Genomic DNA, 16,859 nt, shown 5'->3' on the forward strand with positions numbered 1-16,859 from the left:
CCTTCTTCCATGGTTTATCTCAGTTCCCAGATCTAAATCCTCTAGAAAACCTGTCAGGTGAGCTGAAGAGAAGAGAGTGAAACAGAGGAGCATCTGGGGAGATTGTGTAAGATGGCTCCTTCTGATTGCTCCAGCCTTGTGAAATGAGATAGAAGAATAAGTACAGTCGATTTGGCTACGATGGCAGGGAAGCCAACAATTGTACTACTGGTGATTATTTTAAAAATCAATACTTCTTAATACATTTTTTCCCCACTGATAAATGTACATGAAATAAAAGTTGAGTATTTGTAAATGCTTTGGCGAGAGATTATACTGCTGCAATATTAGATGAATATAATTTAAGGTTTTTCACTCAACTGTGGCTCACAACCCACCTTTAAACCGTAAGATAGATCTTACATGTTCACCCAGAGCTTTGACTCTTCATCCGCAGGACAGCCTTGGAGGGAACAGCCGGACCGCCATGGTCGCTACCATCAGCCCGGCGGCAGACAACTACGACGAGACGCTGTCCACCTTGCGCTATGCCGACAGGGCCAAGAATATTGTCAACCATGCCGTGGTCAACGAAGACCCCAACGCCAGGATCATCCGCGAGCTCCGAGAGGAAGTGGAGAAACTGAGGGAGCAGCTCACTGAGGCTGAGGTGCACATTACTGCAGCTTGCCTTGGTGAATCGTAATATTTGTAAAGTGTAATAAAGCTGCAGTTTTCTTCCAGTCCATGAAGGCTCCAGAGCTGAAGGAGCGACTGGAGGAGTCTGAGAAGCTGATCCAAGAGATGACGGTCACCTGGGAAGAGAAACTCCGCAAGACTGAAGCTGTCGCTCAGGTAAAATGCTCGTTGTATGACCTGAAAATCCATAGAAAATCTGGGGAAATGTTTCTTAATCTCAATGCTGTTTTTCCATGCAATTTTTTTCCCTAAATAATTGAATTATCTGTTCAGTCAAGTATTAAATATAACTTGGGTTTTATGTAGGAGCGTCAGAAGCAGTTGGAAAGCCTCGGTATCTCCCTTCAGTCGTCCGGCATCAGAGTGGTGGATGACAAGTGTTTCCTCGTCAACCTCAACGCTGACCCCGCCCTCAACGAGCTGTTGGTCTACTACCTCAAAGTACTTCATACAAACACACAAGTCAACTGCCTGTATATAAAGACATAAAGGAGACATATCATGCAAAAGCCACTTTTTCAACCTTTAAATACATTTTGTTGTGTACTTTGGAGTCTGCAGGAATGCAGAAAGTTGAAGTTAGTCTCTCCAAGTGTTGCGGAGGTATCTTTATATTCTGTTGGGTTCATATTTCTCACTCCGTTCAGTTTTCTCTATCTGTTAAGTTTTTCCAACTGTTAGGTCACAGTATTTGCTGCAGAACAGCTAAATAAGATTATGGACTTCTGACTGATTCATTTTGCGTATCCGTCATTTTTAATTGTCGCTGCGATTTTGTAGTCCAAGGTCAAGCATGCCTACGCTGAAGGAGCATAAGTTCGGTTCACTTGTTGGATGTATTAACCCACACAATTCATTACACCGTCCCCTAGCATTTCGAAGTGCCTGGTTACATCAGTGGGGAAATTCCTATTTCCTCCACTTCAAGGACGAGTTCTTCAGCAACCTCCTCCAATATCAAGAAGGATTTGCTGAAAGACTTCATCTGAATAAGGGGTCAGTTCTTTCTGTGTATGGAAACGATGGACACAGCAAAGCAGTAAGCTGCAAATAACGCCTAACTGACAACAAACTTTATTGTACACATGAATTCATGCTTTTAGCTCCTTGAGGACAGAACCGTGCTGCGTGTTTTTAAATATTATGATTATTAAATAAACAGATTTGCATTGTTTTTGCCGTTTTTGTCTTGTTTCTGCAGTGCTAGATGATTGTTATCAAACAGAACGGGTAAAAAAAAAGGAACCTGTGGAGCTACAATAACAAGGAGTTCAGACCAAAGCATTGCAGTTCCACTTTATATAGACCACAACTGAATGATTTAAGTGTGAAAAGGAAGGATTTAAAAGCATGATATGTCCCCTTTAAAGAGCATTAACCCCTTAACTGTGTGTTGTTGCCACGTCTATTTGTCATGGCTCGTGTGTTCAGGACCACACGTGTGTGGGCTCGGCCGACTCGCAGGACATCCAGCTGTGTGGGATGGCCATCCAGGCAGAGCACTGCATCATCAACATACGGCAGAACAGCAGTGTGGTGCTTACTCCTCACCGTGGGGCTCGGTGTGTAGTCCGGTCTTCTGTTTTTAGTCAGGATCACTGTGTTCAGTAAAAGCTGCTCCATGAGAAATGCTGTTTGCTCCTAAACATTGTTAGACAAAAAAAAAATATATATATATATATATATATTTATTTGTTTTTTAATGTACTTCAGAGCTGGGTACTATGAAAACAATTGTTTCTTTTGACTTTGTGTCCTTTGTTTGAGCAAACAGGTTCATGGATTAGTGCCAGTTATTGTACTCTTCAATACGTTAAACTGTCTGCAGCATCTCCGGTTAGGTCAGGTTAGCATTAGTTACTATAAACCACAGCCACTGTGTGTGTTTTCTAGAGCATGGGTGTCCAACTCCAGTCCCCCGAAACCAATGTCCTGCTGCTTTTCAATTCAAATTCAATTCAAAAATACTATATTAATCCAAAAGGATTGGGATTTAAACTTGTCTTCTCTTCACCACACCTGAAGCAAATAATTGAATCATTAGCAGAAATCTGTAGAACTTGAATGGATACAGAGGAAGCAGTTCAGCCTTTTGATTGAGTTGGTTAAACCATGTGGAAAGGGGTAAAAGTAGTAGGAAACTAGCATTTGAGGGCTGGAGTTCTGCCCTAGGGAATTCAGACCAAATCCACCATGTTCCCCAACAGAGAGAGAAGAAAGCTCAAAAGAGCCAAAGAGAGCAGTTTTACTGTAATACATTCTGCCTTCCTGTTATCTCTTTCTTACAGCCTGAACACAGCAATATCTCGACATGTAGAAAATGTAGTTTCCCTTTTTAAATACCTTCTTATATCTCTGTTCTTTCTCTGAATTCATTTAGCAAATGGCTAGCTTCAACTCTGCATCCCTCAGTAACACACCAAACTCTGTGTTGTCAGAACAACCTGCTCCTGGGTAGCTAAGTTGTGATCGGATTTTTTTTCAGCGTTGGACTGGCCTGTCACCTATGATCACATGCATGTGGACAGGGCCGAGAAAGCTGAAAGTCATCCATTTTCAGTCCCTATAGCTTTTGTTTCTCTCTATGCAGAACATGTGTGAACGGCGCTGCCGTCACCAGTCCAGTGCAGCTTCATCACGGTGACAGAATCCTGTGGGGGAACAACCACTTCTTCAGGTTTGTTTTAACATATCTGATTTCTCACACCAACCTGTCTTTAAACCAAAATAAAACCCTTGTTTGTTTCCAGTGACATTTATTTAGGGGAAAACAAAGTTGTATTCCGATGGTAGAACAAACAAGTCGTTTGTCTCTTCCTATTTTTGCGGTTCCTCTTTCTCTCGGTCGCTCTGTGTCTCACACACCATCACAAACAACCTCCACACAGGATCAACCTGCCCAGGAACAGAGGCCAAGCAGCCGGCGAGGACGAGGGTGGCGGAGCCGCCATGAAGAAGTGCCTTAGCGCCGACCAGCTGGAGGTGGATCTGGATGCATTGAGCGACGTTTCCAGTGAGCTGAGTTACAGCTATGAGTTTGCTCAGACTGAGGTCATGATGAAAGGAATGGGCACCAACGGTGAGTCACAGCACACAACAAACGCTCTGCAACAAGGAACAATGTGGAAGTAGTCCTCCTCTGTTCTTTCTAGTTTCCTGAAATCTTATCAGTCCTGGAATGAGGGGGTTAAAAATCACTCTTATCTAATGCCTCCAGGCAGCAAATATTTAGAGCCCAAACACTTCCACTATGGACGCCAGTTTCAACAAGATACGGCCCTATACCTGTTTTAAACTTAGCTGTGTTTTGTGTGAAGTGCGTAGCACTTTATCAGCTCTCCTTCCCTGCCAAATGCAAGTAATGAGGCGCTTTGAGATACTTCCAGCTGATCTAGGATGCTTAAACAAAAAGACAAGCTTTAGCATGGACAGTTTCTTTCAAAGCTTTCCATCCTTTACAGCACAGCTGAGATTAGGACAATGATTCTCTTTGTAACTCTTTTGTCCAAAACCTGGTTAAGTGCAGGGTTCATCTGCTAGTGCTTCTCTGTGTATGAGCCAGTGTGTCCACCATGCATTTGACGAAACCCCCTTAATAAATGCCTGCTGCCCTTTGCCTTCATGGTCTGTGCTCCACTTCTCCAGTTTTAGCCCATGTGTCAGGTAATTATTTATAAGGCTAAATAGATTTTCAGCTGTTGCTCTGCTTGTTGTTTCTTGTGTTACCTCCAAATGAGTCGGAGTCCTCTGACATTCACATTAGTTCAGTGGGGCACGTGTCATAGTTTGAGAATGACTGGGCTAGGGTCACTGTCATTAACCAGGCTGATTTTGCTCACAAATGGGGCTTCATGCTTGATTTCTGTGCTCATTTTCAGTTGCTAAAACACTTTTGCTCGCAGTCTTGATAATTTTTCTTGTGATCGCCCATCTGTATTGTGGCTCCTCCTTTTCCAGACCCCTTGCAGTCGGTGCTGCAGACCCTGGAGAGGCAGCACGAGGAGGAGAAGCGCTGCGCTCTCGAGCGACAGAGACTGATGTACGAGCAGGAGCTGCAACAGCTCCGCCAGCGACTCACCCCTGAGAAACCTTCCCCCTTTCCGGACTCTACGGCCCTCCCAGTCAGTGCCACCGCTGTGACGTCATCTGGACCCCACAAACGTTTGCGGCGTTGGAGCGAAGACAGGTGACACACGGCTATATGATGTCAAATTATAGCTCAGATGAGTCCAGAAAAGGACATCCAGAATCTTCTGTTCCATTTGCATGTTTGTGATTGTGGTGCAGGGAAGCGATGATGACCCGCAGCCTGCGGCGTCTCAGGGAGCAGATAGTTCGGGCCAAACTGTTGGCCCAAGAGGCCAACTTCTTTGCTGAGGAGCTCAACAAGAGGACAGAGTACCTGGTAACTCTACAGATACCTGCTGCCAACCTGGACGCTAACAGGAAGGTAATGTGTGTGTTTCTGAGAGAATATAAGAGAGAAACGGATGCTTTACATGCTGGTGATATGCTCTGGGTTGCATTGGTGAAAAAAGCTCCTGGTCGTCATTTCTGGTCACATTAAAAGCCACGGCAGAACTGGAACTAGTGAAAACTACCACCTATTTGGCAGTGCTACCATATGTTGCCGTGGAGACTGAGCGCAGGCTAGTGGACATACTTTGCTGACCAAGGGGGCGTGTTGAGTTCAGTTTGATCTCCTACATCAGATGGTGGTTGATTTGAAGTCACAAAAATGGATATCGCCCAAACCTGAGAAACACAATTTTGTTTGATAGAACTATTTTTGACATACATGAATAAATGACTCGTTACAGCAACGAGAGCAGTCTGGTAAAAGCTTCTCTGTCACTGCAGCGGGATGCGGCCCTCAGCGAGCCGGCCATCCAGGTCCGCAGGAAGGGCAAAGGGAAGCAGATCTGGGCTATGGAGAAGCTGGAAAACCGGCTGGTGGACATGAGGGAGCTCTACCAGGAGTGGAAGGTCCTGGATGAGGATAGTCCTGTGAGTAAAGCATGAGGCTGACATTGGGCCTCCGTAGGTAAAACAGTTAAAGGATGAAGAAATGAAACATTAGCATGTGTCAATGTTTGCAACATTATAATGTGTTGATAAATACCCTTTCTCTATACTTACACTTGAGAAGGACCTTGTCTCTCAGACTCTTCGCCACGTTGTTTTTCTTTCTCCCTGATTCAGATGATGCACTACTTCAAACGGGCCGACCCGTTCTTTGATGAGCAGGAGAACCACAGTCTGATTGGTGTGGCCAATGTTTTTCTGGCCTGCTTGTTCCATGACGTCAAACTCCAGTATGCAGTGCCCATCATCAACCAGAAAGGAGAGGTAAGAGCCCACTGAGGGGCTGCAGCCTTAACTCCTAAATCAGCTGTGTTGGTGGATGTTTTTTTTTTCTCTCTTTTTCATAATTGGTATCTGAAGCCAACTGGTTGCACTAGATTTTATTTAGGAGTATCGCAATGAGGGGGGGGGGTGTTTAAACGAAGAAATGTTGTGGTTCATGTTTAAGTAGGCGTGGTTGCAGAACTGTGGGTGATCAGTTAATGCAGATAGATTTTCATGCAGTTCTTTTAATGCTGATTAAAACTGATTTTAAAAAATACAGATAATATATAAATGATATTAAACTGCTGAGTTTAATGTTAATCACACAGCAAATCTTTGCTGCACAAAACAGAAAAATCAGAGGAACCAACAGAAACAATAATGAAGCAGTTTGTTTCACATTTTCCCGAGACTGCCTCTAGTGGTAACAACAGGGAATAATCAGTATCAAGCTGAAGCTGCTTGGAAGCACAACCTCCACATTATCTACAGGATTTCTACCTATACCTATAGTACAAGTGGTCATGTTGAATATTCATGTAAAAAATTTCAAAGGTTTCTTTTGCAAATATTCTAAGTGAAATATATTCAGCTGTTGTCTGTCTCTCTCTGTGTGTGTGTGTGTGTGTGTGTCTCTTTATTTGTCAGGTGGCCGGTCGTCTGCATGTAGAAGTGTGGCGAGGTACAGAAAGCTCCGAGGACATCAGCGTGGGACATCCTGACACCCAGTTGAGCGACATGAATGAAGGGAATCAGGAGCGTAAACTTGGCTGTGTGGTGAGATGAGGCAGATTTGCGACTCAGATTCGCTCAGTTTGTTCATTTATGTGCTAAAAGATCAGTTTAATCCATTTTTATACATCTTTACCAGAAGCTCTAACATACTTGTGTAATCTGTTTTTTTCCCTGCATAATTAAGCACATATTGTCATCATCTCTCACAGGTGAAAATCCTCCAGGCCACCGGTCTTCCTCGCCATCTGTCCAACTTCGTCTTCTGCCAGTATCACTTCTGGGGGCTGGAGGAGCCGGTGTTCACTGCTCCAGAGGTGGCATCATCCAGCTCATCATCTGCTTCCAGAGACCCTCAGTGTACTGTGGTCTTTGACAGCACTAAGGTCAAGACTCTCAGTGCTATAAAAAAAAATACAGAAAATAGAGCAATAAATGAGACGGAGGGAGCAGTAGCTAAAAGAAAACATGGCGGTCCTTTGTTTTTCTGTGTTCAGGAGTTAGCAGTTGCAGCATCGGAAGACCTGCTGGAGTTCCTGGCTGACGGGGCGGTGGCTATAGAAGTTTATGGCCACAAACAGGCCAACCACCGCAGGAACCTGGCGCTATGGGACCTGGGAGTGATTCAAGCCAAGACCAGATCCCTTAGAGAGAGGTCCAAACACACAAACTCCCTCCATAACCCACCCTAATAGGGTCTGTAGTAATGTCTGAAAATATTATTCCGGAAAAAGAGAGACGGGGTATATACTTGTTCCAGCTATGTACCAAACCTCAACATCCATGTAGTGTTTACCCTAAAACCTCTGCGTGAATCCCACCAATCTGAAACGACGCTCTGATCTCCTGCAGGTGGAGCGAGGTGACCCGTCGGCTGGAGCTGTGGGTGCAGCTGATGGAGCTGAACGAGACAGGAGACTTCACCGCTGTAGAGGTCCTTCCTGCCAAGGATGTCCGCACCGGCGGAGTCTTCCAGCTCAAACAGGTAATACGGATCTGTGTTTGTGCAACGACGCTCTAACAGTTCATTCTGAAGACAAAATCTGATTTTCTCTCAGCAGCGACTGTGGAGTGTAGAGTAGTAGTTATGCAATCAGAAAGTTGTCAAGGAACATAATCTGGAAGTGTGTGTGTGTGATTGGATGAATGTGGTCAGTATGAGGACCAAGCTTTTCATGTTTTACAACAGCTGGTATTCTCCCATGAAGTGCAATAGAAGTGTTAATATTCTCTACCTTCAGGGTCAGTCTCATCGGGTCCGGGTGGAGGTGCGGCCGGTGCCAGACTCAGGCACTATGCCTCTCATCACAGCCTCCATCTTGTCCGTGTCAGTCGGGGATGTGAAAGTCCGCCAGATGCGCATCTCCAAAAACAATCCCCATCTGGTGAGACCCTCCTAGTTACCTTTGAACGTTGATATTTCCACTCAAGTGTTTCACTAAAATTTCTGCTCAACCACAATTTAGGATGAAGGTGAAGACATGGACAGCTATCAAGTGAGTATTTATCTGTAAAACCAGTAATGAGCAGGCAAATCTGTTTCTTCCCAGCTGATGTGTGTGTCGCTGCATGCAGGAGGTGGACCTAGAGAGGATGAGGGAGCAGTGGCTGATCACACTCACTGAGAGGCAGGAGTACCTAGACCAGCAGCTGCAGAAGATAGTCTCCAAACCAGGTAAAGGCAGCCTGAGATGACCTCACCCTAACTGGGAAACAAAAGTGCTTTTTCTCCTGCTCGTCTCCCTTTAATGAAAACACTTTTTTAGATGTTGCAAGTAGAATAATTTCTTCACTTTTAATGTCACCAAGACCAGCTAGTGCAGCCATAGTAGGAGTAAAATGGGAACAGTTTGAAACTTAAAATCTAATCCACACATAGCCCTGATTATTATAGTAGGGATCTGTGTGATAGACCAACAGGAAGGGGTTCATAGCTGTGGTGGAAGGAGAATGCTACATGGTTTTTAGGTTGTTTTACAAACAAAATCTAAAAAGTATGCTTCACTCTGATACCCCTAAATAAAATGTAGTGCAACCAACTGCCCTCCACGTTTTGATTATGGCATAAAATGCGCAGTCTTGAAGAAGAAAATGCAAATGCAAATAGGATGATTGATTACTAATTTTATGTATGGGTCAAATAACGCAGCCACATTCTTAAAATAAAAAAGCATTTCTGGAAATGCTTTTTTATTTTCACATTTTACATTTCAAATTGAATTTTGGTATCTATTTGCTGGGGTACATTTTGAAAAATAAATCTCAAATGTCTTTTTCATTTTAATTAAGTGAAAGAATGAGCAGTCTTGAAGAAGAAAATTAAAATGCAAATAGGATTATTGATAACTAATTTCATTTATGAGTCAAACAATGCAGCCACATTCTTAAAATGAAAAAGCATTTCTGAAAATGCTTTTTCATTTGAAATATGGTAACGATTTGCTTCCATACCAAGACATGGTCATCCATCAAGAAGCCCATGGTAACTCGTGAGGAGCTACAGAGATTCACAGCTCAGGTGGTGGGAACCTGTTGACAGAACCACTGTTTATTGTGCACTGCAGAAATCTGACTTTCATAAAGAGCAGCAGTAAAACAAGTTATGATTGACATAAGAAGTCATGCTTGCAGTTTGCCACAAACCATGTAGGGACACAACAAACGTGTAGGAAGACGTTACTGTGAAATGAGACCAGAAATGAAATGAAAAACGCTTCCTGAAATGAACACACCATTCCTGCAGGTAAACATGATGGCAGCATCATGCTGTGGGATGCTTGTCTTCAGCAGTGGCAGGGAAGCTGCTGTAACTGGAGTGAAAGGCTGCTAAACAAAATATTGAATAAACACAAATGTACACAACACTTTCCAGATTTCTATTTGTAAAAACCATGGATCAGTTTTTTCCTACATCACCATTATTACAATGCGAATATTCTGTTTAAAAGGGACAAATATCTGTGATTGGTAACAAAACAAGCAATGTTTTTTGATTAAAACCTCATATTTACCAAAGAGTCAATTAAAAGAAATGGAGTTTTTCTGTTTCTGTTATTGAATATTATATAATATTATATTTATGAAATACTGCCTCCTCCTGCATTTATGTCTGCTTGCTAATGCTTATATTGTCCCATGCAAAAGTTTCTTGTTGCTTGTGAGATCACAAAGCAGGTCCATGTGACTGGTTTTCTGTCTGTCTTCATCTGTCTGCAGACAAGTCAGAGGACGACGTCGAGAGGGAATCCCAGCTGCTTGAATGTCGTCTCACCCTCACAGAAGAACGCAACTCTGTGCTTGTCCCATCAGCTGGAAGCGGGATCCCTGGTGCACCAGTAGAGAGGTGTGATTTTGATCTGGGCTTTGACTAGGCCGTTCTAACGTGAATATACTTTAAACCATCCCATTGCAGCTCTGGCTGTATGCTCAGGCTGTTGTCCTCCTGGAGGGTGAACCCTCAGCAGCCTCTAGTAGCGTTTCTTCCTAGGTTGGTCCATATCCATCTTCCCATCAACCCTGACCTGCTTCACTGTCTCTGCTGATGACAGATATCCCCACAGCATGATGCCGTCACCGCCATGTTTCACTGTGGGAATGTTCAGGGAGATGTACCGTGTTTTCTGCCATACAGAGCATGTTCTCTGAAGGCCAACAAGTCAATTTTGGTTTCGACAAGAGTACTGTTTTTCACGTGTTTGCTGTTTCTTTTGTGAATTTCTTTCAACAATAGAAAAACAAATCCCAATCCAACAGATCAATGTTTGCTGTTTTTAACTTGACTGCATGTGACTAGGTTCTAGGGTGTTGAGGCCTCCTTCACTTGAGGTTTAATCCGAATTTATTCCACAGGGTTCCAGTCCCTGGGATGGAAACCCACATTCCTGTTCTGTTCCTAGATCTCAGTGGTATGTTCTCAGATTTTACACCCATCTGTTGCTTTTAAGGAAAATAAAGCCAATCATTTCATGTGTTTCCTGCTTCCAGCTGATGATTTTCAGTCCAGTTTGTCAGCGCCCCTGGCTGGAGGGCTCGATGCGCTGCTCAGCGGGGAAGATGAGGACGACTTCTTTGAGCTTCAAGTTGTGAAACACTTTGATACAGAGGTAAGGAGACCATTTCCTCTCTTATGTGTTTTTCCATCGAGTTTCTTCCTCCGCTCCTAAATGGGCAATGTTACAGGTGAAGGTGGAGGCATCCTGGGACTCCACAGTCCATGAGTGTCCTCAGCTTAGCCGCGCAGTGTCCCCCGAGCAGAGGGTCTACCTGACGGTCCGAACCGTCGTGGAGCTGAGCCACCCGGCCCACATGCAGCTGGTCCTCAGGAAGCGCATATGTGTCAACGTCACGGGGAAGCAGGTGGGGGAATGTAGGATTAACCAACCCAGCAGTATATTGGATAATCACACTTCCACTGAGAGATAAAACCCGTGTTTTAATGGCAGGGGTTTGCTCAGAGCCTCCTGAAGAGAATGTCGCAGCGCAGCACCATCCCTGGCTGTGGAGTCACCTTTGAAATCGTCTCTAACATCCCAGGAGTAAGTAGCAAACCCCACAAAGTTACAATGGAGGCTTCAGCTAAGCCTGAAGCTGAATATTATTCTAAAACACACTGAGAATTCCTTTTCTGCAGCTTTCTGGAACCTCTTCACAGAACTGAGGACCAGGGTCCCTTTGGATCTGGTTAGACGAACCCCTAACGATAAATATTGTACTCAGTGGTGATAAAAAACTGTGAGTCAGCTGGGTTTGAAGGCCAAGATGTCATGTCAGACAGTTAGAGCTCGGATCAGCGTCTGAAAGAAGAAGCAACAAGAATTCATAAATTTCTCAATAGATCACAGCCATACCTTAAAACTCAGTGGATCTGCCATTTTCTGTGTATTTCATTAAATCAGTGCAATGCTGCTGTCTGAGACATGAAAGAAGGTCCCTGCTGTAATCTCTGAAAGACATTCCTGAAATGTTCTTTAGTTTAAATAACCCAGAAAAATACTTCCAGTCATCTAGAGCCTAAAAATGATTTTAATAGACAAATTAAATGACACACATCATTAAAAACAAATATACCATAATATTTAATGAGATCTTAAGGAAATGCTTGCTTGAATAAGATATCAGAATAGCATATCTTCTTATTATTATTAATAATATTATCTATTCTCCACATTGTCTAAATTATACATACAGGCTCAAATATGAAAATATGCCCTCATTCATATTTGGTTAAATGTTTTTTAATAAACTGCAGAGACACCAGACACTTTTAGTAGCCATCAGAGAGGTTCTGGTGTATCTCTTGTTGGATATTTAACCATTGTTTTTCTCAGAAACTGTAAACGTTCATTTAAATTGGTTGGTTTCCTGTCATAGTTAGGAGATTTTCAACAGGACGGAGGTCAGGGCCACTGAGGAAGCTTAATGCCAGCCTGTTTTATCGTCTCTAAAACCAGTTTTGTTGCAGATTTGAGACCAGTGTCTTTTTGAAATCCAACTGTGTTCCAGTTTCAACCATGTTGTGGCTGATTCAAAGTCAAGTTGAAGAATTTAGAAGTGGATCTCCTGCTCAGTACTCCACTACAACTGGCAGCTAAACAACCCTCAGAATGATGCTGCCTCCACCCTGCTTGGCCTTTCGTACAACAATCTTAGGTTTAAAAAGCTTCACTTTGACTCCTCCAAATATACTTCTTATCATTTTGGAGAAACTCTGCTGTTATGTTTTTTTACCGAATTAATAACTAAAAATCAAGTGAGTTCTGCAGACTGTTAGATCCAAGAGCACAAAACCACATTGGAAATTTGCTGGTGCTGCGGAGTGTCTCCTGGAGACCAGCCATGAGAATCAGCCCCTACTGGTTGCCCTCCAAAGCTGGTGGGTGCTGCATGTTAAACAACTAGCTGGGATAAAATAAGTTGTCCAAAACTGGTTGAACATAGAGCTGCTTCTTCTCGACTAGTAGTGAATGATATGAAAAGGCCTTCAGTGCAAATGGAGGTCCTACTTCTCATCATTCCCATCCTGATTCCCACAGGACATCCACGGTCCGGAGGACAGGGAGATGTTGGCCAGGCTGGCCGCCAGCGCCGAGGACGAGCAGTCAGCAGACAGTGAGGCGGCCATAGAGAAGTACCTGCGCAGCGTCCTGGCTGTGGAGAACGTCCTGACCCTGGATCGGCTCAGACAGGTCCGGGAAAACCGTTTCGGAATGCTGAGATTTGCCTCTCTTTGTTTATCCACCAAAGTCCTAATTTTGTGCTGCATCCATTCTTTGAGATTTGTGTGTCTTCGTTGTCCTCGTCGCGCTCTTTCAGACCGATCTCGTAGTGCTGGAAGAACAACCATTTAGTTAATATTCTGTAATGAACCAAATCATCTTCCTGTGTGTGAACATGAGCAGGAGGTCGCTGTGAGGGAACAGCTGGCAGTCAGAGGGAAAGCTGGAAGACGCTGCCTGAGCTCTCCAAACGTAAACCAGGTAAGACCTACACGCAGGGACTGTAATGGTGGACCTGATGCCACATCACCTGCATTTACACCAACTGTTAACAGAAACCGCAGCAGCAAAGAAAGATGCTTTTCCACAGTCTCCCCGAGTTTTTCTGCTTTACTTACCCGCCTCTTATCAATAGAACATGAAGAATTGTTTCCGCACCACATCAGATGTTTGCACTGAGGTTGGGACAAGTTTGGCTTTGGTTCTGTTCTGCTTTTAACAAAACTCCTGACTGACACTAGAATCTCAGCTTTGTAGATATTTCTGTCCAGAACTTCTGACCTGAGGTTCTGATGTTTCTTGGTGTGTCTCCTTCCTTTGTCATTAACCCCTCACTAACTCCTACCATGCATCAACCTAACTGTCTACCCAGCTGTCAGCCAGCAGTCTGGACCTGTACTCCTCCACTCATAGGCTCGGTTACTTCAAGGTGAGATCCTCATTTCTTCTAACGCTAACTTCCAAGTCTGATAAAACATTATACAACCCCAGTCAGAAAGTGTTTCCATATACAGAAAAAAGACAAAAACATTCATTTTACACACATTTTATAGCTTAGAAAAAGTTACATAATTTTTCTTTGCATAGACTTTAAAACTTTATTATCATTTATTTATTGTTTAGTAGTAATTTGAGTTTATATAAGAATAAATGACTTAAGATATTGTAGTTTTACGTTGATCATATGTTTATTTGACCTAAATTCAGCTAAAATGTCGAGTTAAAGTTCATTATTGTAAACCTTTACGAAGGGGGATGAACCCAGTAGCTCTAAACTGCTGTTTTGGGTAAATGGTTAAATGTACGGTGCCTCGCAAAATTCTTCATTTGAGATCAACTTTTTCTCCTTTTGTTTCATTTCAACTTCAAATGTGTTCATGACAACAGAGCACTGCCCCATTGGTGAAGTGGAAGGCCCTGTGTTTGGCCATCAACCCTGGCAGCTACCCTGTCACTGCTGAAGAAAAGCATCCCCACAGCATGATGCTGCCACTCCCATGTTTCTCAGTGGGAACAGTGTGTTCAGGGAGCAAGTTTACCACCATAGAAAACATATAGGCCAGAAGGTTCAATCGGGGTCTCATCTGACCTGAGCAATTTGTCCCCTTCATGGTTTTAGGAAACTGTAAGCAGGATTTGTTGTTGCGTTCTCTCAACGATGCCTTTCTTCTTGCCACTCTTTCTTAAAAGTCCTATTTGTGGAGTGCGCGGCTAATACTAGCAACAGATTCTCTCACCTGAGCAGCAGCTCCTCCAAAGTCCTCATGGGCGCCTTGGCTGCTTAGGTGGTTTCTGAAAGAGGTTGCACTGTATTTTATTATGAGAATATAGACGACTGATTAGAAAAGCACACCACACAAAAAAGAAAAATTAAAACCATGTAATTTTGATTGATTTTACAAATCAATTCTGCCGTGTATGGTCAGAGGCTAACCCTAACTCTACCTAAATACCTGTAACCTCCTTTGCATGATCCCCTGCAGGGCTGGGAGAGCCATCAGGACCTCTCGGTAGTGCCTCCTCCATCCAGACGCACGCTGGCCAGCTCTATGTCCCAGAACCTGAACACGGAGACGGGTACGTCTGACAAAAGCATTTTCATTTAAAAAAAGATTCTCTCTGGTTTTGAGGTCTCGCCTGCTTTGCTGCCTTTGTGTGCTAGTACCTGGTGATTATTTTTTTGGCTCTGCATCTTTTTCACTCTCACGCCCCCTCCCCACTTCTCTCCTTGTGTGCTCCTGCAACCTCTCCTTCTCTTCCTCAGAGCATTCAGGCTTTGCTGCATCTTATCTCTCTCCAGTGAAGGCCGTTCCCAAGCTGCTAAAGTCCCTGCTACCTGGTGGGAAGGAAGACCGAGAGCAGCCAGCCGTCCACCAGCAGGTACTCTCCCGTTTTAAACTTGTCTCCTGCCTTCTGACAGGTCAAGGATATTGAAATTACAGCCCAGATCTACATATTTCCTCGTCTTATCAGCAGCCAGTTTCATTGTTCAGTTGCTATGGAAACAGGGCTTGTGTAGATGAAAAGACAATTCTTTCAACATAAACTGTATTAATGCCTCAAAGTCTTTGACGCCTATGGTGATTAAAGGTGGATCTGTGTCAGACTGTAACATAAAGAGCATTCATGCTGTCAGACAAACAGGAGCTTTTATGGTTTCATAAAAAGTGTCAGGTTGAAGTGTTGGAGGCTTCCAAAAAGTATTCATACCTCATGGAATTTTATGCGATAAAATCCACTGCAACCAACTGCCTTCAGATGTCACCTAATAAGTAAAGAGTCCATCTTTGAGGTCCGTCATAGAACACCTGCATTTATACCAGGATTAAATTACACAGAGGTTTGTTAGAGAATATTAAAGAACCAACAGCATCACGAAGACCAAGGAGCACAGCAGACAGGTCAGGTAAAGAAAACAACCTAAACACAACATCCTCACAGTCAATCTCGATGGCAGCAGCATCAGGCTGTGGGGATGCTTTTCCTCAGCAGGGGCAGGGAAGCTGATCATCACCGATTGGATAAATTCAGGGCAATCCTGGAGGAAAATGTTGTCAGAGGCTGGAAAAGGCTTTCAGACTGTGGCCAAATGACAAAATATGAAAGGGTTCAATGGGTGTGAATATATTTGCAAAGTACTGTAGCCCAAACATAAATCCAACAGTCCCAGTTTATGTCATTTGCTAGTTGGTTCCAGTTAGCTCAGGTCGGCCTGTATGTTCACTGAATCCAAAGCAGGGTACTGTGGTAGCAGAGTGAAGAACCTAATCAGCACATAAGCTAGAAATGACACGAGTGCCATGCTGAGCCTCTACACACAAATAGACACCTCTGAGACGAGTTAATTAGGAGCACGCCGTCCTATTAAAGACATCACAATCATGTGCCGTTGCAACCTGGGGGTCTCCAGCTGTCTCACGGCAGCCAAACACCACTGCAGCTGATTGGACTGATTAGCACCTCGAGCCATGATGGGAAGCTATTGATAGAAACGACACACGGCGGTGTTGGGTTGAAGTGCAGACCCGTCAGACCTCGCTGGCGCACCGTTTCAGGCCACAGCTTTAATTAGACGGCTGTTTTCCACGTCGGCCGCAGATGTTAACGAAGGTCAACACATAAACAAAAAGCTCAGCATCCTGTAGATAATCGGACCGGCTTGGTTTAATTGTTCTGATCTGGGAGCAACTCTTTCACCTTTGCCTTACCCTTGTGACACATTGCTCCATCGTACTGGAAAATACACAGACCATCATACAGTTGTGCCTGGATTGTTGGTCTTGGAGGACATGTTGATCCCACTGGACATGGCAGGGTTCTGGTTCAGCCCTACTCCTTTGGATGAGACACAACCCCACATATGGATTGCATCAGAAGTCTTCACTGTTAATACAACGCAGGATCTTCTCTTCCCAAATCTCCCAAACAATCAGGAGGATCCATCAGAGAAGACACTGCAACAGTCTTCTGCTCGTCCATCCTGCAGAACTTCAGTCTGTCCTTGATGTTCTGGGCTGAATGTGTCTCCATCTTGTCTCATGTCTTCTGCTTATTCTGTGTGCAGATGTGCTCACACCCACCTGCTGTGACCTTTGACCACTAGAC

The 16,859-nt window shown here is 43.9% G+C and overlaps 1 protein-coding gene across 8 annotated transcripts in view; it reads left to right on the forward strand.

Moving 5' to 3' along the window:
• LOC124881872 (kinesin-like protein KIF13B) overlaps positions 1-16,859 on the forward strand; it is a 41,648-nt gene that overhangs the window by 15,866 nt on the left and 8,923 nt on the right. For 3 of the 8 annotated variants that reach the window (XM_047387721.1, XM_047387724.1, XM_047387725.1), the window contains exons 13-39: positions 437-649; positions 724-834; positions 985-1,119; positions 2,110-2,240; positions 3,269-3,355; positions 3,567-3,757; positions 4,636-4,864; positions 4,966-5,128; positions 5,539-5,685; positions 5,881-6,027; positions 6,676-6,804; positions 6,972-7,145; positions 7,257-7,414; positions 7,612-7,744; positions 8,001-8,144; positions 8,226-8,255; positions 8,335-8,434; positions 9,976-10,102; positions 10,609-10,664; positions 10,744-10,862; positions 10,939-11,115; positions 11,202-11,294; positions 12,792-12,944; positions 13,158-13,235; positions 13,627-13,683; positions 14,738-14,831; positions 15,019-15,134. In XM_047387721.1, the coding sequence (XP_047243677.1) occupies positions 437-649; positions 724-834; positions 985-1,119; positions 2,110-2,240; positions 3,269-3,355; positions 3,567-3,757; positions 4,636-4,864; positions 4,966-5,128; positions 5,539-5,685; positions 5,881-6,027; positions 6,676-6,804; positions 6,972-7,145; positions 7,257-7,414; positions 7,612-7,744; positions 8,001-8,144; positions 8,226-8,255; positions 8,335-8,434; positions 9,976-10,102; positions 10,609-10,664; positions 10,744-10,862; positions 10,939-11,115; positions 11,202-11,294; positions 12,792-12,944; positions 13,158-13,235; positions 13,627-13,683; positions 14,738-14,831; positions 15,019-15,134 (3,492 nt within the window). Of the gene's footprint in view, positions 1-94; positions 211-436; positions 650-723; positions 835-984; positions 1,120-2,109; positions 2,241-3,268; positions 3,356-3,566; positions 3,758-4,635; positions 4,865-4,965; positions 5,129-5,538; positions 5,686-5,880; positions 6,028-6,675; positions 6,805-6,971; positions 7,146-7,256; positions 7,415-7,611; positions 7,745-8,000; positions 8,145-8,225; positions 8,256-8,334; positions 8,435-9,975; positions 10,103-10,608; positions 10,665-10,743; positions 10,863-10,938; positions 11,116-11,201; positions 11,295-12,791; positions 12,945-13,157; positions 13,236-13,626; positions 13,684-14,737; positions 14,832-15,018; positions 15,135-16,859 lie in introns of those variants that run through there. The other 5 variants (XM_047387723.1, XM_047387727.1, XM_047387729.1 and 2 more) reach the window with 4 other exon arrangements.

This window comes from Girardinichthys multiradiatus, chromosome 15, assembly GCF_021462225.1.
Source record: "Girardinichthys multiradiatus isolate DD_20200921_A chromosome 15, DD_fGirMul_XY1, whole genome shotgun sequence".
In the NCBI taxonomy this organism is placed as follows: Eukaryota; Metazoa; Chordata; class Actinopteri; order Cyprinodontiformes; family Goodeidae; genus Girardinichthys; species Girardinichthys multiradiatus.